Here is a 21,420-nt window from a genome sequence, read left to right on the forward strand (position 1 = left end):
CATGTATTTTCCGTACTGCGCTTATATATCTGACTGAGACGATTGCAAGGTTCTTGATTCCTGAAATCTCGGAAGAATTTCAGTTAATTACATCTGCGGTATATATACTCACAGAATACCTCCGATTAAGCTACATCAAACATTCAACGGTCATCTTTAGGGTTCAGATCATCGCAAGGTTTTGCAACCAAGTATATAACATCATCCAGCACACGCATGAGACACAAATTTAATGTGAAAAACCCAAATCGGGAAAAAACCACGGTGGCACGGAGGCCAAATCCACTGTATGATTGTTTTACCCACAACGAGTGTTAGCAACATCGATCTTTATAAATTGTTAATGATAGCAACTTAATTCTGCAATAGATGGCTATGATGGCGAGTTTAATTCCACAGTGGATGGCCACATAGCTTCAGGTATTTGCACATGAAGAGGCTGATGTGTGTAGCTCTGTAGATCTTCACAATCTTGACATGGTGACATTGGATGACCATCCCAATATACATATGAAGTGCAGGCTTCAAGTTTCTAATCCACCCCTTTCAAATGCTGAGTTGATAGCACCCTCACGACAGAAGGTGGACTGCCAAATTCTTCTTGCTTCTTGCGTCTTGAAAGAACTCATCAAACTTCAGGCTTCACAAGCTTATCTGATCATTTGGTTCTTTACAAATGTATAGAGACGCATGGCGACGACACGGCGTCGAGTAGAGCCACGGACGCCCATATATGAAACCCTCTTTCTTGAATCCAATGATCATCCGCGACGACGACATGGTGCTGGGTAGAGCCACGGATGTCAGGAGTGCAGCAACATATGATGACGGTGGTCCATCCATGGCGACGACACGGGGCCGGGTAGACATATCAAATACTCATCCGCGATGACGACACGACGCCGAGTAGAGTCGCGGACACCATAACTGTGCAGAACATACGGCGACGGTGGTCCATCCGTGATAGAGACAACCACCGCTGAAGATTGCAGGACGTGGCTGCTTGGTCGCTCGCCGGCGCCGTGAAGAGACTATAGTGTGGATGCCTTTGTTGCGTGCGTTATGAAGAATCAATCGGCAGCACCTCTTGCCCATAGCCATCTGCCCCCTCTTGATCTGCTCTCTGTTAGATGCTGCCCCTCTGATCGAGATCTTCATTATTGATGCTGCCCATCTGATCGAGGTCTTGATTGATGCTGCCCATCTGATCGCCTCACGGCCAACTGCAGCTTCAGCAACACCAGCTGCAATCGGAGATACTCTTCACCAGCTGCAATTTATTTGTGTAGTCGCCGCCTGCCGCCGCTGCAACTTTGGCGCAGAGCTGTTCCTCCGAGTTCTTCCCAGCCGCAGCCGCCTTCCTGGCCATGCCACTGAGCACGAGAGGCTTTATTTCATCTGTGGTCCTCCTGACGCACGTGACCTTCAATCCTGACTACCAATGCTTGATGCGGGGTGTTTCTTCCCGATCGAGCAAGGCTTCAGCGTGCTCTCCTGCGACTTCTGCGCGTGCTCTGGGAAGAATCATCTCATGATGTAGATATGTGGACATAACCATGTGATCGCGCCATCAACGAAGGGAAGATTGTGATCCGTTGCATGCGCGTGTGTGCTGGCCGGAGGGGAGAAAAGCAGAGAGAACTCCTCCTCCCTCCCTGCAGCGCTGCCATGCCTCCTTTTTATACTTGCGATTCCCGTCCAGATCCTCAAGAGACGTTCTGCCGTTACGAGGAAACAACTTCGTTTCTAAATCCCGGTCAAGTCTCCCGGCCGTTGAACATCTCAGTTAGCGATGCTTATCCGTTTAACTTTCAAATGTTTTGAGTTATCCACAGCCAGCTGATGGACGACGGGGCATGGATATATGCTTCAAAACAGACGTGCTGCTAGACCCAGCTGGCTAGCTAATCGATCAATCTCTCCATGCATACGATGGGTCCCACTCTCAGTTTCTTTGCTTGAAAGTAGTACTACGCATGTAAATATGCTTGTCATGCAAATCCTTGTTACCTGCATCTCGTTATCACTAATACATGGACCAATGTATGGTTGATTTTGAGGAGCTTGTTTCTTTAGTGCACAACTACACATGCGTGTCTTCACCAGGACAACCAAAAATAATATAAGTGAATGCTTGTATTCATGTACAAACTAGTAGCATTTTGACCATGTTGTTTGCAAACTATCATTCTTTATCTGTGTCAATTTCTGTTTTTGTTTCTACCATTTTTGCTAAAAAAAAGTGTGACAAAAATCCATGGAACAGCGGCGTGTGTGATTTATGCAAATAACCCCCTCCCTCGTTCCGTGTTAGACCATCGGGTCTATGCCCTCCTCTGTTAGACCGCACGAAGGAAATAAAGGGACGGAACGGCAGGAAGCGATCATCGACGACCACCGACGACACAGCTTGCGATATCCGCACGTCGTAGATGGAACCACGTAGATGACAACCGGGTTCCTCTCATCGGCTTTAGGTAAGTTCGGTTCCTCTCATCGGCTTTATCTTGTATATAATTTGGGGTTTTTGGACTGCAGGAGAACATGGGGAAGATTACGGAATTTTCCAGTCCAGGGTTAGGGATTTAAGCTGGACCGCGGCCGGTTCAAGCCCATATTTTTCCAAGGGGCTCAAGTCAAGATTTCAAAACATGCAACTTTGCGAAAAGAACGCCCCGGGCACTTCAGATGACAGCATGGCTTAATTTGTCCCGAAATTGTCCTTTTAGACTAAAATGAACCAACGTGCCAAGTTTAAGGAGCCGCTTTTCAAATTCGCGAGTTTATGAATGAAACTAAACATCGCTGCCAAGTTTATGGATCATCCATGCAATTTCCTCTTAAATATGAGACAGAATCGTAGGAAGCATCATTCATTCTCAAGAGATGATCCGCAAGCAAGCCGTTGGCACGGGTTACATGAGAAAAGAGCACCCTAAGAGTTGAGAAAATAAGAAACTATTATAACATTTCTTTTGTTGATTTTTGAGAAATTTTCTTAAACAAATTAAAATAGTTTAAACAAAAAACCAACGGTAATGTTCCTCAGTCTATCATCATTCGCATTTTCATGTGTCAAGTGTCCAGTAATGAAATTGTAAAATACTCCGTACCAAACTTAATAAAGAGTCGCATTAGCTGCCAGTCTAAAAACAAATTGAACCTGGATTGCTGAATTTTTTTTAAAATAATGGGTCTTCCGTCGATTTCCTGTAAAAAGAACTTGGATTGCTGAATGTGTTGTGGCCCGAGATATATTCCTGGCTGGACAGATTGCCATGTATTTGTTCCGTCTTCAACAAGAAGAAAGAGCAAAATCACAAGAACGTGAACACGAGAGCCACAGATTATATCAAATAAGCCATGATATTAATAAGATAAAGACGGAAAAACATTCTTGTATACAACACCGCACGAACCAAAAATTCATGTCGCACGAACCAAACAAAATTCATGTTTTTTTTTGAGCGAAAACAAAATTCATGTTAGAACCGTGGTCCGTGCTCTCTGCGTGAGAATAAAAATGGCGTTGTTCGTCATGGGGTTTTGCCCAGGCAGGCCCAACCAGTCAGAGAACCCAGCCCAGCGCCCCAGCCCAACGAAATTGTCCCCTCTAAAGTCTAAACGCCAAAATCCCACACGGCCACACGGCCCACGCCTGCTGGGCGCGGGCTGCTGCGAAGCACAGCGCCACGGCCTCGCCCCTCGCTCCAAAATCCTTCTCCCCTCGCCCCAGTCAAGCCAGTCTTCCTTCCCCCGTTAACATCGCGAAAGTTCAAAAAAGTTTGCGCTCTCACTGCGCCGATCCGCTCCTAGTTTGCCACCCCGCCTCCCCTGCCAGAGGATGGCTTCCTCCAAGGAAAACTACCGCGTCGAGCTCCGAGCCGCCGCCCGCCAGCTCGGCGACCGCTGCCTCTACTCCGCCGCGAAATGGTACGCCGCCCCGAGATCCCGTAGGACTTTAAAAAATCGAAACCCTAACCCTAACAGCTTCCTCCCAACTTCAGGGCCGCCGAGCTGCTCGTCGGCATCGAGCCGGACGCGGCGCCATCCCAGTCGGCCGCAATGGACACTCCGTCCTCGTCGAGCGCCGCCGCGGGCGGGCGGCTGCTGCACCTCCACCGCAGTGGAGGGTCCAGCTTCCGCCGGCGCTCCCGACTGGGCGGCGCCGGCGCCGAAGTTGGGACGCCACTCGGCGGCGTGTCCTACGTGAGCACACCCATCCCGGACGACGACCCGTTCGACGCAGGGGCCGACAAGTACCTGCTTGCGAAGGCCTACTTCGACTGCCGCGAGTACCGGCGTGCCGCGCACGTGCTGCGCGACCAGGTCGGGCGCAAGGCTGTGTTCCTGCGATCCTACGCGTTGTACATGGTAAGACAATATACGGATGCACTTCTCCTCTTATTCAGCTATGTTTCTATTTGCTCTTTCGAGCGGACGTCTACCAGTTTGCAGATTTGGGATAGGGCGGTTGGTGTTTGATGAAATGCTTCACTGGAGCTGGTACAGAAGTTGTCAAATTTGGTTAGTGTTGTGGTTGGCAGTGCAAGAAACGGTATTTTGTAGGATGTTTTGTGAACGCTTGCTTTACCCGACGAAGTGTTTGAGGCTTTGTGGTTTGGGCTATTGCTCCTTGATAATTGTTATGCAGATCGAGCAATAGAATTATCAAAAAGATTGACTAATAGAAGATGGGATCCCATAGAAGATATACTGTGATTTTAGTGAAGGCACTAATTGGAATACTCAAGAATTGTTGCATTGATGGTGAACTTCTTGGTGCCTTTTGCTCCTTTGTTCATGAGTAATCTTGGCCAATGAAACGCTTCACTAGACGTGATATGCTAGTAGGAGGTCTGGACGGGGTTCAGTTGTTATGTTTATCATGGTTTAATGAAGCATGAATGATCATGGAGTCCTGAACTATTGTTTTTGCCTTTTTCGTGGAAGTTAATATTGGATGGCAAGACATATAATTTTCTCCCGTCCTTTCTTCGTACCTACTGCTTTGTTCTTTGTGTACCAGGTTTTCTGTCTAGGTGCTTCAGTAATTGGAAGATGATTGGTTGATAAGTAGGAGATGCTGTGATGTTAGATTATATGAGATGCATATATTACAGACGTACATGCACGGTTTCATTTTTCTGTTGTAAACAGTGGTTCTTTTGTAAGAATGCTTGAAAATTTGTTAGGCAGTTTTGAGACAGGAGAGCTATGGTGTTAATGGGTAAATAACGACATGATTGCCTCTAAAGATGAGGATTATGGACCCAAGGTCCATTATTAATTGTTGCTTTCCATTTCTCTATTTTATTCCGAATCTGCAGGTCCATAATTAATCTTTCATTCTATTATTTTGAATCTGCAAATGGGAATCAGTCCTGCCAGACACTGTATATAATTGTGGCTATATTGCTTATGATTGCTAAAAACATACTATTGTGCTTATTAGTACATAGCATTCAATCTAGAACCATGGTAACTTTCCATTTTAACTTCTCCTTTTATTGGCTGCGCTTTTATTAAAGTTGTGTTGTGCATTAGTCAATTAATATCAGTGAAAGATTAATACATAGCATCTCACTTGATCCACACTTACTACTTGTGAAACTGCATACATGCGGCTGGCAAAATCCCCAATGTACTTTGGTGAAAGATTAATTTAAATGTGTCTAATTTTAGATTGGTCCCCAGGTAATATCAGTTATGTTTTACTTCTCTTGTATACCATATTTGTTGGATTCTCTTTGCTGAATATGCATGCGATTTCAAGTTGCAAGGACAATTTGTTCCACTGCCTTACTAGCAGTATTTAGTAAGATTGGCTGTCGCTTGCTGACTTTCCATAGTTTCACCTATTGAATGGTGATTGATTAAGGTGGAATTTCCCCCTCTTCTCTTCTACAGTATATTTTCCCTTGCAGATTGTGCGAGCTACCTATTTCCTCTATGGTTTAATTAGTAATTTGATAATTTTCTGCAATTTAGGCTGGAGAGAAGCGAAAAGAGGAAGAGACAATAGAGCTTGAAGGATCTCTGGGGAAGAGCAATGTTGTTAATCAGGAACTAGTTGCATTGGAGAGGGAACTCTCGACACATCGGAGAACTGGTTCCATTGATTCGTTTGGCTTGTACTTGTATGGCATTGTTCTACGTGATAAAGGCTGTGAAGGTCTAGCAAGAACAGTTCTGGTAGAATCTGTCAACAGCTACCCATGGAATTGGTGTGCTTGGTTAGAGATACAATCTCTGTGCACTAGCAGTGACATTTTGAACAACTTAAATCTGAAGAATCACTGGATGAAAGATTTCTTCATTGCTAGTGCACATCTGGAATTAAAGATGCATGAAGAAGCCTTGAAAAGATATGAGCGCTTGCTGGGGATCTTTCGTTGTAGTGACTACATTCAGGCTCAAATAGCAACCGTTCAGTACAGTATGAGGGACTTGGATGAAGCTGACATGATTTTTGAAGAACTCCTCAGAACTGATCCTTTTCGTGTGGATTCTATGGACATTTACTCAAATTTACTGTATGCAAAAGAAAGCTTGACTGCTCTGAGCTTCCTTGCTCACAGAGTATTTTTGACTGATAAATATCGTCCAGAATCTTGCTGCATAATTGCAAATTACTACAGTTTGAAGGGGCAGCATGAGAAATCTGTTTTGTACTTCCAAAGAGCACTGAAGCTTAACCGCAAGTACCTCTCAGCTTGGACTCTCATGGGACATGAGTTTGTTGAGCTAAAAAATACACCTGCTGCAATTGATGCTTACAGGAGGGCTGTTGATATAAATCCTAGAGATTACCGTGCTTGGTATGGTCTTGGCCAGATCTATGAGATGATGGGAATGCCATTTTATGCACTATATTACTTCCGGAAATCATCACTCCTGCAACCTAATGATTCCCGGCTTTGGATTGCCATGGCTCAGTGCTATGAAAGCGATCCGCTTCAAATGATTGAAGAAGCCATCAAGTGCTATGAGAGGGCTGCAAATAGTGATGACACTGAAGGAATAGCACTTCACCAACTAGCAAAGTTACACAGTATGCTTGGGCAATCTGAGGAGGCTGCATTTTACTACAAGAAAGATTTAGAGAGAATGGAAGTTGAGGAAATGCAGGGCCAGAATTTTGTTGAGGCCTTGCTATTCCTTGCTAAGCATTGCAAGACCATAGGCAGGTTTGATGAAGCGGAGCACTATTGCACAAGACTCTTGGATTACACTGGTCCTGTAAGTAATTTATACAATTTACTTAGCAGCCTTATTGAAAAGAACAACAGATGAAACAGAACAAATGGTGAAAACTTGACACTAGCATTAGCCAGCCCAATGAGTTGGGTGATCATGTCGTGTGATAATATGCAGTTCAAACCGACTTCAGCTTAATTAATTTGCATTCAATTGATTTTGTTTTGTTAATCAAGGCATGTTTTACTCAAATGACCTTTAAATGGAATATCAAGAATCACTTCTCATATACTCTGTTTGCTGTGTTTTCCTGATGATTCCGATTCGATGATGTTTTCTGTGTGTTTAATATTTGCAGGAAAAGGAGACTGCAAAAAGTATATTACAAGGGCTAAAACAAGCACAGTCAGGATTTCCATCGATGGATATCGATCATTTTGCATTGTAAATTTGACTTGTAGACAAGTTATTTGTTTGGGGAACTTGGACAATGAGTGTAAATGTGCAAGAGAGAAGTGTCACTTGCTTCTGTTTATCTTTTCTCGCATGCTTCGAGGGAAGATACATTTGGCTTCGAAGAAATCTAGTACAAAACAGAGTACTCATGGACAAGGGGAGTTTGTTCTTGTTCAGTCCACATTAGGGGAAGGAAAAGCTAGCAAGGGCTGCCCACCTGATGAAACTGATGCTTCGAGTATCTCCAGCGGAGGATTGAGTTCTAAGTTTGCTTCACACTGTGATGGTTATTGTCTGGAGCCTTGCTAGACGACTCCACATTGCTGGAGATGATGACCTTGTGCGCATGATGCTCGCTTCCAACTCCTGGAGCTTGGCAACTAGGAGAACTAGGCGCCTGCATGGTGCGAAGATGAGCGTCACTGGGAGGATCCAGATCCCCAATACAAGTATCAGCATTTCTGGTTGATTTATGCTAGGTGTCTAAACTTCTATAGCTTTTCTTCACTCGGACTGCTTTGATTTGTGTTCCCTCCCCTGCAGTTACTTGCATATATAAGTTTCTTTGGAAGACTTGCCTTGTTTGTATTCCGCGTGCATATATTTTTGCTTATTTTCAGAGTAGTTGCTGTTCACTATTTATTATTGTAACAGTTCGCTTTTTTACAAAGTAGGCACCTCTGCTTTTTGGAGGGTGGGATGTTTCATAGACCCACTTTTATGTCACCATTGGAATGTAGCGATTTATTATCTTAGCAATAATGCATGTTGCAAGCTGACATTTAAATTGTTTATAAGCACTTAAGCAAAAATGCATCTTCTGGCCTTCAAAGATTCCACTGCCAATTTAATCACTATCATTGGATTGACATGCAGGTTTTGTTCCTTCTGACGTTTCGCGGTCGGCGATGTTTAGTGGCGCTCATCGTCCTGTTCGGCGATGTTTAGTTGCGCTCATCGTCCTGTTCTGTTGATTTGAGCCGCCTATCTACCTTGGTTCAGAAAAAAAGAAGAGCCGCTCATCGTCCTGTTCTTTTGCATATACTGTGTCAGTGGCGCTCTGTTGCAATATTCGATGCACCGGATGTTTTTTCACTGCAATGCCCTTACCCTATTTTAACTGCGGATGACTGTGCTTCGTTCTCGGATCTTTGTTTCTTAAAGCAACGAGCTGATCGATCATCTTCACCATTGCTTTACGCCTGGGGTTTACAGAGCGTGAAAGAGAAATCAGGCAATCAATTGCCTTGCTATGGCGATAAATTGCCGTCACGTACTACTGGTTTTAATTATATATAAATGGTTCGTACCAAGCTCGCCGTCTTCTTCGCTGCTGTCGCAATCCTGATTCTAGAGATCAAAGCAAGTAAGCAACACTGATGAATCATAATGATCAAGTGTCATTGCAACCAAGGGGGAAAGTATACGAGGCAACACCTACAAGAAACGTGTCATAATCAAGCATACAGTACAGTGATGGCAACCAAGGGTCCCACGTTCCCTATTGCCACCACGCATCCAAAGGTATCGGTCGCAGCAAAGTAAGCATGATCCAGAGGGTTCATGGTTCATCGTCTCATAGATGCCATTGCCCACGCCCTAGTTCTCGCCGAGGGCCGTAGCGCTACAGCGCAACCAGCCTGATGTTTATTTTTTTTAGAGCACTACTGAAAAACGCAACGTTGCCGGCGGCAACGGTCTTTGCCAGCGGGGCTTTCTGTCGGGCCGCCGGCAAAGAACTAGATATGCCGTGGGCAGCCTGATAAGCCCACGGCAAAGAACGGGCCGCCGGCAAATTCTAACTATGCCGACGGCAAATCGCCGGCAAATAAACCCTGCACGTGGATCCGCGTGCGTGATTAACGGCGGGCGAAAGGGGAGAAAAAAATCTATCTTTGCCGGCGGCCACCAAAAAAAAGCCGCTGGCAAATAGATTCGTTTTTCCCGCCCCAACACATCCGGATTAGGATGCGCGCGCACGAATTTTTTTTAAAAAAGAAATACCCTTTGCCGGCGGCCTCGAGAAAAGGCTGCCGACAAGTTAGGACTAATCACCGATGCCCTAGCCTGCGAGATCGCCGGCCCTCGTCGGAACTCCTTTCTTCACCTGCCTGCAGTGGGCACTCTTGGAGGTGTGGATTTGTTCTGGAACCCCGACATCGTCAGCATCTCCAGCCCTCAGCTCCGCCTCTTCTCCATCACGGCGGTCGTTAGCATGGTCCACTCCAGCATCGCCTTCGTCCTCTCCACCGTGTACGGCCCTGCCGACGACGCTCGCAAGCCGGCCGTCCTGCAGGAGATGTCCGATATCTCCCCGCAAGCCGGCATTCCCTGGTTGATCGCCGGCGACTTCAACCTCATCTACGAAGCTCGTGACAAAAACAATATGAACCTCTGCCGATGCCTCATGGGCCAGTTCCGTACCGCCATCAATCGCGCCGAGATCTTCGAACTGCGTTGCTCCAATCGCAACTTCTCCTGGAGCAACGAGCAGCAGCAGCCCACGCTGGTCAAGCTCGACCACATTTTCTGCAACGCCGAGTGGGATGCCCTGTTCTCCCCCTGCGCCGTTCAGGCTTTGTCCACGTCGCATTCCGATCACTGCCCCCTGCTCCTCGCCGGCTTCTGCTTGCCACCCCGCAAGGCACGCTTCCGCTTCAAGAATTTCTGGCCGAAGCACCCGGGCTTCGCCGGCGCCGTCTGCTCTGCTTAGTCCGAGGAGGTCTCCTCCACCAACCCTCTTCGTCGGCTCCGCGTCAAGCTGGGCCGCGCTGCTTGCGCCTTTCGCCGTTGGAGCAAGGGGCTGTTCAGCGATGCCCGCTTTCAGCTTCACCTCGCGCTCGAGCTCGTGCTGCGCCTTGACGTCGCACAAGACTCGCGTCCTCTCTCGGACATGGAATTCCTACTGCGGCGTGCCCTCAAGTCTCGGATGCTTGGGCTCGCGGCCGTCGAGCGCGCCCGCCGCCGCCAAGCTTCCCGATAGGTCTGGCTCCGAGAGGGCGACGCCAACACCCGGTTCTTCCACATCAAGATTAATTCTCGATGCCGCAGGAACTTCCTCCACCAAATCACCTCGAGCTCCGGCGTGCACGTGGATCACGAGGACAAGTCCCAAGCACTTCATCAACACTTCATCGACATCCTAGGCACTCCCGCCCCGCGCGCCCGCGATCTGGCTTGGCACGAGCTTCAGCTGCCCACGCTCCCTTCTTCCGGCATTGACAACCCCTTCTCCCCGTGCGAGATTTGGGATGCCATTGTCGACTCCCCTGCTGAGAAAGCGCCGGGACCCGATGGCTTCACGGGCGTTTTCTACTGCTCTTGTTGGCCCATCATCAAGCTCGACATCCTTGCCGCCTTCAACCACCTGTACCACCTCACCGGTGGAAACTTCTCAGCCCTCAACTCGGCGTTCATCCTCTTCCTCCCGAAGAAAGCTACTGTCAACACCGTTCACGATCTGCGCCCTATTAGTCTCATTCATTCCTTTGCCAAGCTCTTCTCCAAGGTTCTTGCTCGCCGTCTCACGCCGCTCATGGGAGACCTCATCTCGTCCGTTCAGAGCGCCTTCCTCAAGTCCCGATGCATCCACGACAATTTCTTGTTCGTCCGGAACGTTGCCCGCACCCTTCACTGCAAAAAGAAGCCCGCCTTGTTGATGAAGCTAGATTTTGCCAAAGCCTTCGACTCTGTCTCCTGGGAATACCTGCTCGAGCTCCTCTTGCGTCTCGGCTTACTGGCTCGATGGCATGATTGGATTGTGCTCCTCCTCTCCACTGCGACCTCCTCTGTGTTGGTCAGCGGATTGGCCGGTGACGTCATCCTTCACCGACGCGGTCTTCGGCAGGGGGACCCCCTGTCGCCGCTACTCTTCATCCTTGCCATCGACCCGCTGCAGCGCCTCCTCCTCCGGGCTACGGAGCTTGGCGGCCTCTCCGCCTTGCCTCTTTGTGAGGCCCACATGCGCGCCAGCCTCTACGCTGACGACGCCAACATTCTCTTAAACCCGCTGTGGCCAGACATGCATTTTCTCCTACGTTTGCTCGACGACTTCGGTCTGGCCACCGGCCTGAGAATCAACCCCGGCAAGTGCATTGTGGCTCCCATCTGCTGCAACGGCATCGACCTCGACGACGTCCCCCTCCCCTTCGCCGACACGCAGGAGGCCTTCCCGCTTCGCTATCTCGGCCTCCCCCTTTCCCTCGGGCGGATCAAGGCTGTTCACTTGCAGCACATCCTTGATCGCGCCCGGGCGCGGCTTGCTGACTGGCGGGGAAAATGGATCAACGCCGGCGGGCGCCGGACGCTCTCCAACTCCGTGCTCAGCGCCCTCCCCACTTTCGCCATGACTGCACTCAAGCTTCCCAAGTCCTTCCTCTCCTCCTTCAACAAAATCAGACGTCGCTTTCTCTGGGGCATCGGCGACAATGGTGAGGCCGGCGGCAAGTGCAAGATTAGTTGGACCAAGGTCTGTTCTCCGCCAGAGCATGGTGGGCTCGGCCTGGCAAACCTTGATGCTTTCGGGCGTGCGCTGCGGGTTTGTTCGCTCTGGTTTGAATGGCGCGCGCCCGAATGACCCCGGGTCAGCATGCCCACCCCTTGCGACGACATCGACCGCGACCTCTTTGCGGCGGCCACCCGCGTCACCATCGGCGACGGCAGAACGGCGAGCTTCTGGAGCTCTAGCTAGCTCGACGGCCGTGCGCCTCGTGCCGTCTTCCCTCTGTTGTTTGCCCACTCCCGTCGCAAGAATCGCACGGTTGCCGACGCCATTACCGAGCATCGCTGGACCCGCGACGTGTGCCATAACCTCTCCCAGCTGCTCCTTCATGAGTTCATCCACGCCTGGCGCGCGACGGCTATGATCATCCTGCGCCTAGGGATCCCCGACTCCATCATCTGGACGATGACCTCCGACGGCTCCTACTCAATCCGGTCTGCCTACATGCTTCACTTCTTAGGCCGGCTGTCCTCCCCCATGCCGCAGGCCGTCTGGCGCGTTTGGGCCCCACCGAACTCCAAGTTCTTTGCCTGGCTCATGCTTCAAGATCGTCTGTGGTGCGCCGACAGGCTGCAACGCCGAGGATGGCCCAATTGCTACTTCTGCCCCTTGTGCCGTCACAACCTTGAGACCTCCCTGCATCTCTTCATCGAGTGCCCCTTCTCCAGCCAGCTCTGGTGCTCCGTGGCTCTCTAGAACAACTGCGGCAGCATCGCCGTGGCCATCCGCGAGGCGGCCTCCATCAATTCGTTCCGCGAGCACCTTATGGAGGTGTGTCCCCTCGAGCACAGGAAGGGAATCTGCTCCCTGTTCATTAGTTTGTCACTCCGTTTGGCGTGAGCGAAACTCCCGGATTTTCCAAGACAAGGCTATTCCAATCGGCCAGCTCTCCTGCTTCATCAAAGACGAAGCCCAAGCATGGGCGTTTGTTGGAGCGAAAGCTCTCAGAAAACTTCTGTGGGAGCCCCCTTGATCTCTCTTAGTTTCCAACCCCCTTCCTTTTTCTTATTTCTTCTCTTTTTTCTCCTTTCTGCCTAGTGCAGTCTCTTATAAATCTTTCTACCTGCTAATATATGGAAAGCCAGCACTTGCTGGACCTTTAAAAAAAAATCGATGTTGTCCGATATGCACCAAGTGATACAGTGATTATATAAAAATAAATATTGTGGGAGTACACAAGAAATAGTGGTAAACACTAAGTAAAAGACTAATAATAAATCCATCGATGGCCATGCATAGCAGCTGAGACGTGCAGGCTTATAGCATAATCAATCAAGTTAATTTAATAATCAAATACCCATGCATGTAATGGGCCCAGGTGTACATGAGAGGATACAAGTAATAAGATCAAAATATCTACTTCTCGGTCGTGGCCTAATGGCAGCATGAATCAGGAGCGCCCGAGCAAAAGAAGAACTATTTGCCTACGTTATCTATTCCGAATGTTTATATTCTATCAGCAACAAACTGACTAGCCCATTTCAAAAAGAACGGGCGGATCAGCCAGACTACGTGTTGGCGTTTGTTGCTCAACAAACTCGATTTGATTTTTTTTACTCACTCGTTTTTTATCACCGGAACGAGTCCCAGCGTTGTCTCCTTGGAAGACATTGCAGCTCAGGCCAGCTTATCGTAGGTAAGCCTGACGAATTTCTTTCTTTACTATAACTTTATTGAATTGCGTCGTTGATACACGTCTCTCTGCGTTTTGAGTGTCCTGTTCATACCCCTATCTGGTAATGCAGAAACGGTAGGCGACTTGGATCGATCTTCTCTTCTCTGTGTGAACAGGACTGGAAGATCGGCGGAGGAGAGAAATTTTTTGAGTTAGGGCGAATTTATCACATTTACTATTTTTCTAGGTTTGCAAAATTCCTATACCTATCTAAAAAGGACCGTTCCCTTCACCGCCCGTTTTCGTCGTCTGTCAAACACCTCTTCGTCCCCCCGCCCCTTCCCGTCCCGTACCTCTTCCTCTTCATGACAAAAATATCCTCTCACCCCGCCCCCGCCCAGCAAGCCTCCCTCCCTTCGTCCATATCCCGTTCCCCTCACACTCGATACCTCTCCTCTCACCTCTCCCTCTCACCCCGATGCCTCCCGGTCTACCACTCAGTCTCCTGATTGACGGCCGCGGCGGCGACTATGGACGGCGGACGGTCTACCACTCCATCTCCCTCACATCCCTGCACGCACGCCCCAGCATCCTCTCACCTCCAAACTCCTCCTCCATCCTCCCTTCCCCAACCCCAGCCCTACTGACATCGCCGCCGTCAGCCTCCCCTACAGCTTTGCCACCTTCCTCCCATACTCCTCCGTCGTCTCCCACGCGTCGGGCACGTGACGGATCTTCTACAACACGGCCAAGGACGACGGCGGCGTGGACGGCTTCGATGTGGGCACATGGAAGGACTTCACATTCGATGGACAGAGACTCGTAGCGCTGCACCGCAGGCTGGAGGAGGAGACCAGCGCAGCGACTTCGTTGTCTGCCGCCGGATTGGCACCCGGCTGTTCCCCGTCGTCTTGGACCTACCTCCCGGCAACAAAGGCATGAAGTTCGTCATCGTCCTGCTATCCTCTAGAGGTAACAGATTACCTTCACATGGTTCCGATTTCCTGCTCTTGTTAAGCTTCTCAGCATTTGCTTCTGAACTCCTGTTCATTCTGAACAGATGTTTGCCCAAACTCTGGACCTCTGTGAAGCAGTTGTATTTATGTTTTCTTCCGTGTGACTTTGCAGTGATCTGCTGCTTGTTGATTTAAGTCAAGGTGTTATCGATTGGAATCTTTAATACTGGCAATTGATTCTACACTTGATACAAATCTCTGCTATGTAGTTTTGTATACAGTTCAGCATTGTATACGGATTCAATTGCAGCTCTGCAAGTGAGTCAGGTGTTAGTTTCTTGAATATTCTAAAATTTATCTGTATGAGAACTAAGAAGTGATAGACATGATCTTGTTATTATGCCAACCGTGATCATATATTGCCACTAATATTGCATACACTTGTTTGGAACGTGAGCATACTTGTGTCTTAACTGTTCAGTACATTAAACCTTGTCAAAAAATTCAGAAATGCACTCATGTCTCAGTGTGAATGAAAGTTACAAATCTCTGTTAATTTCCTATTTCTATAATTCACTGAATATGTGTCTTATGTCTTTAGAACCTGTTTTCTTGAATCTTGAAGATCATATATATTATCTAAACTGAGTTCTCTTTTATCCTTATAACAAGAAGAACCATATATAGTGTTTTGCATATTATTTATGTGGCATGGTACCCACATGGATGCCCTTGTGGCATTATCTTCAATGTTGTTCACTATGCCAAGGGAGGGGGGGAAAAGAACTTCTAAAATAGCATGTCAATGAAAAGACCGATCAGTTCATCGCTTGGGTAGAGAAGTATATGAACAAAAACTTACAATATGATATGCTAATTCACATTCTTCTTTGCTCCGGGAGACTAAGGAGCGAATGTTTGTTCATTATAAATTCCGGTTGTTGTTTTCTGAGAGTAGAATATAGTGAGAATATCTTTAGAAAAACCTGTTTTACAAGGATGTTTGGTGCTCGTCAGAGAAGACCAAACAGAGAAAATTTTGTTGTCCCGTTGCAACGCACGGGCATTTCAGCTAGTATTTTAATAAAATTGGTTTTTTCGGACTTTAGGATGGAGTTTTGTCTGTACATGTTATGATGTATAGTCTAATAATATTTATGTTAAATACTAATTTTCCTCATATTATATGTCAAATCAACAAATAATCGAATGATCGTAATAACAAATATCTACATCATAGAATATATGCCTATTATTTTGATGCAAACAGTTGTTCAGTGGAGTGAGCAGATTACCAACAACTCAATTTTTTATGAGTAAATATGTATAATTATATTTTACTTCCAGAAATATTGCCATACTTACCGACGTAAAAATATCAAGTAGATATTTGGCATAATAAACAATGCGTTCTCCATACTTTGAGAGAACTCACTAAAAGAAAAATACATCACCTGAACATGATTACCATATCTACTGTTATCAAGCAAGATGATTTTATATCAACTTTCATTAAGCAAGAAATACGAGTAAAAGAACGACAGTTAAAACATCAGTGAGCTATCATACATGGACTTCAACACTTGATAGTCAAAATTGGGTCTCCCGAAGAGCCGGTCTTTGTTGGCCATATCACTGCTGATTGCGCAAAGGCACGTTGGAACGCACACACACCGCCTCATGCGGCGTCGCCGTCAAAGTACGCGACAATTGACCCGTCATCGTTGTTTCCTACGTCGTCTTTCTCAGACCCGGTTCAAATACATAGCTGTCTCTATTGATCCAGAGTTAAATTAGTTGAAAGTTTGCAGATTTATTTTATACAGAGACGCATATACAAATTCTAAAGGCCCAAACAAATGTACATCTAACAAAGATTTAATAATTTGTCTTAAAATTAATCCGAATAGCCAACAAATTGATGCAGCGGTTACGGTATCTAACACCGCCGCCAAAACCGCAAAATAGTTGTTCAAATATGCATAGTCCATTTAATATTTATTTATTTATTTTGCCCCTCGGGCTATATGTGCAAAAAAGAATGGGATTTGGGCCAATAGTAGTTATATGATGGGCCAAATGCAAAAATAAGTTGGGTTGGACCAGATTATTTAGAGTTGATAAGCCATATGTAAAAAAAAACGTTAAACAGGCCCGCCGACCCGAGGGCCTGAGCATGAAGCCCAGGCGCAGCACAGGTTTTCCGGCCGGGCCGGCCCGATTATTTCTGTGCCGGGCTTGGGGAAAAGGCCCAGCCCGTTGGCCGCCTGTACTTGGCACCCCTCGGCCTGGGTACTTACCCCCTCCCTCCCTCTGCCGAGCGACCCAGCCCCCTTGCTCCCTGGATCTTCTTCCTCCTCGGCCGAGCGCCGCCACCCATCCCGCTGCCGAGCGCCCATCGTCTTCCTCCTCGCGCGAGCGCCTCCACCGCAGGTTGATCTCCCCTTCGATTCTCTCGCTCCCGACCGTTTCTCCTCCCATCACCCCACGAACGGATTCGGCCCTTTAGCTCCCCGTTTCATAATCTTCCCCAATCCGTAACTGAGGCAAAAATCAAGGTAGGGCGGCCGCCCTACCTTGCCCTACTGGATCCTCCGCCCGTGGATTGGAACATATTCCGTTTGTCACTCCGAGTTCTTAAATGATTTATAAGTCTATTGTTTCTTAGAGTTATTACAGGTTTAGTCTGCTAGTACTTTATCGCATGGCAATCTTATTGAACTTTCCTTTTGTCGAAATCCCCACATATCAGTCATGTTCGGACGCATGCCAAAGAAGACCAGCAACAACACCAAGTATTACGAGGTGCTTGGTGTGTCCAAGACAGCAACCCCGGATGAGCTGAAGAAAGCTTATCGGAAAGCTGCTATAAAAAACCACCCTGATAAGGGTGGAGACCCTGAGAAGGTGTGGTGACAGATGCTTCTTATGCACATACTTTTATTATCGTTACGTTTGTTTTGATTGACAGTTTGTTTTATCTTGGGCAGTTTAAAGAATTGGCACACGCATATGATGTTCTTAATGACCCTGAAAAGAGGGAAATTTATGACCAATACGGAGAAGATGCACTCAAAGAAGGAATGGGAGGAGGCAGCAGCGATATGCATAGTCCGTTTGACATATTTGAACAACTATTTGGTGGTGGCGGCGGCGGTTTTGGAGGTAATAAATTATAATGTGAAGTTTGCGCATTGTTACTTTACATTTCTGAGAATAAATACATACGTACTTACATATGGTTTCATGGATAAAAGGTGGTAGTTCAAGGGGACGCAGACAGAAGCGTGGTGAAGATGTGGTGCACACCATGAAGGTTTCGTTAGAAGACTTGTACAATGGTGCTACCAAAAAGCTATCTTTATCACGCAATGTTCTCTGTGGAAAGTGCAAGGGGTAAGTTTTGCAAGTTAACAATTGGTTTATTGTCTTTCCTCCAGAAAGAATTATTATCATGTATAATTTGGAGTATATATTTTACCAGTACTTCTATAAGAACGACTGATAACAAAGTTATACATTGATATGCAGTGTTAGTTTGTTTACCTCCAAGTTTGTCTGTACACCTTTTCTCTCTTGAGTATAAAAACTCCATGCTGGATGCTCTTCATGTAAACAACTGAAATAGTACTTCCGCTACTTGAACTTGTTTATGTTCTTTTTTAATAACTATCACTATGGATGAGGGATTTCATGATTGCAACTTCCAAGACTCAGCATATGTTAACATGCATCTATGTTTTATTTTAAGGAAATGATGCAATGTGGTTAGCTGTTGCAAAGTATGGCTTTGTGTTGCATGAAAAGTTTAACCATGTTTTGCTTATCTTCATAGGTTGTATGTACTTAGTGTCAAACGTTATTTCGATCAGCTGAGCATACTCAAAGAAGTTCTCTTGTCGGTTCTGACTAACAGGATTAGGTGGACTTTGTATAGTTTTTGGTCTTTTAACAAATTCCTGCTCTTACTGTCTGTTAATTGCTTCCTTCGTCTGTGATGTGTTTTTCGCTTTTAAAGGGTAGCTAATCACCTATTCCTGCTGTTTTGTTTGAGGAGCACTGTTTCTGTATGTTAATCTAATCTTAAGAACATGTTCTATAATGTAGTCTATGTTTCACCTCGTCTGCCCCTATTATGTGAAATGCCATCATTTTGCAGTTTCCTTTCCTGTTAGAAATAGCAGTAGGGGTAAAAAATGCAAGGGGTTATTCTAGGTAGTATAATAAAATGCAAGGCGTATACTTTGATATGACTTCCCCAAATATATTCCAGGTAGTATAATAAAATGGAGGGAGTATGTAGGATCTTCTTCTTGTTTACCCATGTTAACTGCCTGAAAAATGCTTATGGCCATATTAGTCTAAGGGTTGTCTAGTTGGTGCCTCAGCACTAGGTTGCACCTTATTTATCCCACCTAATCCTCCTTGATTGGCAATTGGGCACTGGTCTGCCGCCCAACTAGCATCTAGTTTGGTGAACACAGATTCTCATTATATGTAATGTTTCTATTGCTGCATTGCATCTTTGCATGAGGGTACAAAGTTCGATTCTCCTCCTTGGGCGGTGGTGGTTGCTCTGAATGGATTTTGTGAGTCTCCATTATGGAACGTGCAAGTTTGCATGGTGTACTTGTGGGCTGCTATTTGGCACAAGATCTGGTTTCGAGTTCTTCTTTTACCTTTCCTTGTTTAGTTGTAGGTATCTCACTGTCTTTGTCGTATATTCAGAAAAGGATCAAAGAGTGGGGCAACGGCTACTTGTCATGGTTGTCGTGGTGCGGGAGTGAGGATGATAACAAGGCAGATAGGGCCTGGCATGATCCAACAGATGAATACTGTCTGCCCTGAATGCAGAGGAGCAGGTATGATAGTACTGTGTTATCTTCATAAAAGAATATCTGCTTATTGTTCATTCGTAATCTGCATTTGTTCAGGTGAGATGATAAGCGAGAAGGATAAATGCCCGAGCTGCAGAGGGAATAAAGTAGCCCAGGAGAAGAAGGTCTTGGAGGTTCATGTGGAGAAAGGAATGCAACATGGCCAAAAGATTGTATTCCAGGGTGAAGCTGATGAAGCTGTGAGTCTCTCTTAGGCAGAAGTGTCAAATGCACACACGCTTGCATTGCTTACTCAACCTTTGCATGCTTGCACGCCCACATTATCTAGGAGTGTCCTTAACGATGCCAATTGAACTTTTGCAGCCTGATACAGTGACGGGTGACATCGTTTTTGTCTTGCAACTTAAAGAGCACCCAAAATTTAAGAGGAAGTCCGACGACCTATATGTGGAGCATACAATCTCTCTTACTGAGGCTCTTTGTGGCTTCCAGTTTGTTCTGACACATCTTGACGGTCGTCAGCTTCTAATCAAATCCAATCCCGGGGAGGTTGTGAAGCCTGGTACGACAATTTCTTCTTATGAATCTGTTTTCCTTAACTTCACCCTTCGTGAAATTTGACATTCTGTTCTGCGATCCTATCGGTACAATTGTTCCCTGTCCTAAACTGATATAGTAATCTGTTTGAGTAGGTCAACACAAGGCCATAAATGATGAGGGCATGCCTCAGCATGGCCGACCTTTCATGAAAGGCCGTTTGTTTGTTGAGTTCGGCGTTGAGTTCCCTGAGCCTGGGGTACTCAGCCCAGGCCAATGCCGATCACTTGAGAAGATTCTGCCACCAAGAGCAGGGAACCAGCTGTCTGACATGGAGCTGGATCAGTGTGAGGAGACCACCATGCACGATGTGAACATAGAAGAGGAGATGAGGCGCAGGCAGCATCAGAGGCGGCAAGAAGCATATGACGAGGAAGAGGAGGATGATGGTGCACCAAGGGGTGTGCAGTGTGCCCAGCAGTAAGAACATGTCGGTTATGCGCATCTGTGTCAAGCAGTGTCTCCAGTGAAGTCCAATTGGTCGTTTTCATTTGCCCGTCTAAAGTAGCTGATCTGATGCATTGTGTTATTAAATTTTGTTGTCTAAGATGACGAGTTTGTCAGTCATAATCATTGTCATTTTGTTGGCCTATTGCCTGCTATCTTGTACTATTTTTAACTTATACTTCGAAGTGATATTGAGACTTTGTTGGCAGAATCAGGCCTTTGTGTTATGTGTACCTGTCTTCGATAGTGTGACAAATATACCCAGCACTGACTCGACCCTGGTGGTGGTTGTCACTATGGGTGGTGGTGGCCATTACTTACATCCATCTGGCTTCGGACTGTCGTTCCATTTGCAGATGCATATCGTGATGCCAAGCCGTCAGGACTCAGGCAGAGAGTCACGAGCTTGAATGACACGGAACATCAACATGAACCAAAATAATGGAATTTACCGCTTACCAAAGCCTCGATGGCATCCCACTACCACAGAGGGCAAACTCAAGGACCAATTGGTTGCGTAGGAATGCGAAGACTTTGAGGACCGTTGAAAGAAATACAGTTGCCATGAGATGAGATGCCCCCACTGTTCCAGGCTCTTGCTTCCGAGTCTTCTGAACAGATGCCTCCAAGGCGTGGCCTCTTGCCGTTCGCATATCGTTGTTCCCGAAATCCTTCAGTTGTACCAGCAGTCCAGCATATAAACGCCTGCGGGAAGGTTAAGTTAAACAACTTGGCCGGAGACTTCGTCTTAGCAACATCTACTTATTAACGGCTAGTCGTTGAGGGGCGACGTTTCTGTGGACAATTGCC

General features: G+C 46.8%; 2 protein-coding genes across 2 annotated transcripts; both read left to right on the forward strand.

Annotated features, from left to right (window-relative positions):
- The first annotated feature begins 3,737 nt into the window (after positions 1-3,737).
- Positions 3,738-7,782, forward strand: LOC100846817 (anaphase-promoting complex subunit 8). The gene is made up of 4 exons (XM_003569970.4): positions 3,738-3,933; positions 4,008-4,374; positions 5,992-7,242; positions 7,559-7,782. Exons 1-4 carry the CDS (start codon positions 3,845-3,847, stop codon positions 7,646-7,648), a joined length of 1,797 nt encoding a protein of 598 aa, XP_003570018.1. The 5' UTR covers positions 3,738-3,844; the 3' UTR covers positions 7,649-7,782.
- Positions 7,783-17,003: 9,221 nt separating this feature from the next.
- LOC100821609 (chaperone protein dnaJ A6) lies at positions 17,004-20,837 on the forward strand. Its single transcript, XM_003569973.3, has 8 exons — positions 17,004-17,161; positions 17,481-17,635; positions 17,719-17,893; positions 17,986-18,124; positions 19,457-19,590; positions 19,663-19,805; positions 19,930-20,128; positions 20,259-20,837. Exons 2-8 carry the CDS (start codon positions 17,483-17,485, stop codon positions 20,585-20,587), a joined length of 1,272 nt encoding a protein of 423 aa, XP_003570021.1. The 5' UTR covers positions 17,004-17,161; positions 17,481-17,482; the 3' UTR covers positions 20,588-20,837.
- Positions 20,838-21,420: the final 583 nt, after the last annotated feature.

Source organism: Brachypodium distachyon, chromosome 3 (genome assembly GCF_000005505.3).
Source record: "Brachypodium distachyon strain Bd21 chromosome 3, Brachypodium_distachyon_v3.0, whole genome shotgun sequence".
In the NCBI taxonomy this organism is placed as follows: domain Eukaryota; kingdom Viridiplantae; phylum Streptophyta; class Magnoliopsida; order Poales; family Poaceae; genus Brachypodium; species Brachypodium distachyon.

What these genes read in the sequence shown, in the direction of transcription:
- LOC100846817 (XM_003569970.4), top strand. Translation starts at nt 3,845, where the DNA reads ATGGCTTCCTCCAAGGAAAACTACCGCGTCGAGCTCCGAGCCGCCGCC. An exon ending in GATCCTACGCGTTGTACATG is followed by an intron (nt 4,375 to 5,991) that starts GTAAGACAATAT and finishes TCTGCAATTTAG; the next exon opens with GCTGGAGAGAAGCGAAAAGA. An exon ending in TCTTGGATTACACTGGTCCT is followed by an intron (nt 7,243 to 7,558) that starts GTAAGTAATTTA and finishes TAATATTTGCAG; the next exon opens with GAAAAGGAGACTGCAAAAAG.
- LOC100821609 (XM_003569973.3), top strand. Translation starts at nt 17,483, where the DNA reads ATGTTCGGACGCATGCCAAAGAAGACCAGCAACAACACCAAGTATTAC. An exon ending in TGGCGGCGGCGGTTTTGGAG is followed by an intron (nt 17,894 to 17,985) that starts GTAATAAATTAT and finishes CATGGATAAAAG; the next exon opens with GTGGTAGTTCAAGGGGACGC. An exon ending in AGGGTGAAGCTGATGAAGCT is followed by an intron (nt 19,806 to 19,929) that starts GTGAGTCTCTCT and finishes GAACTTTTGCAG; the next exon opens with CCTGATACAGTGACGGGTGA.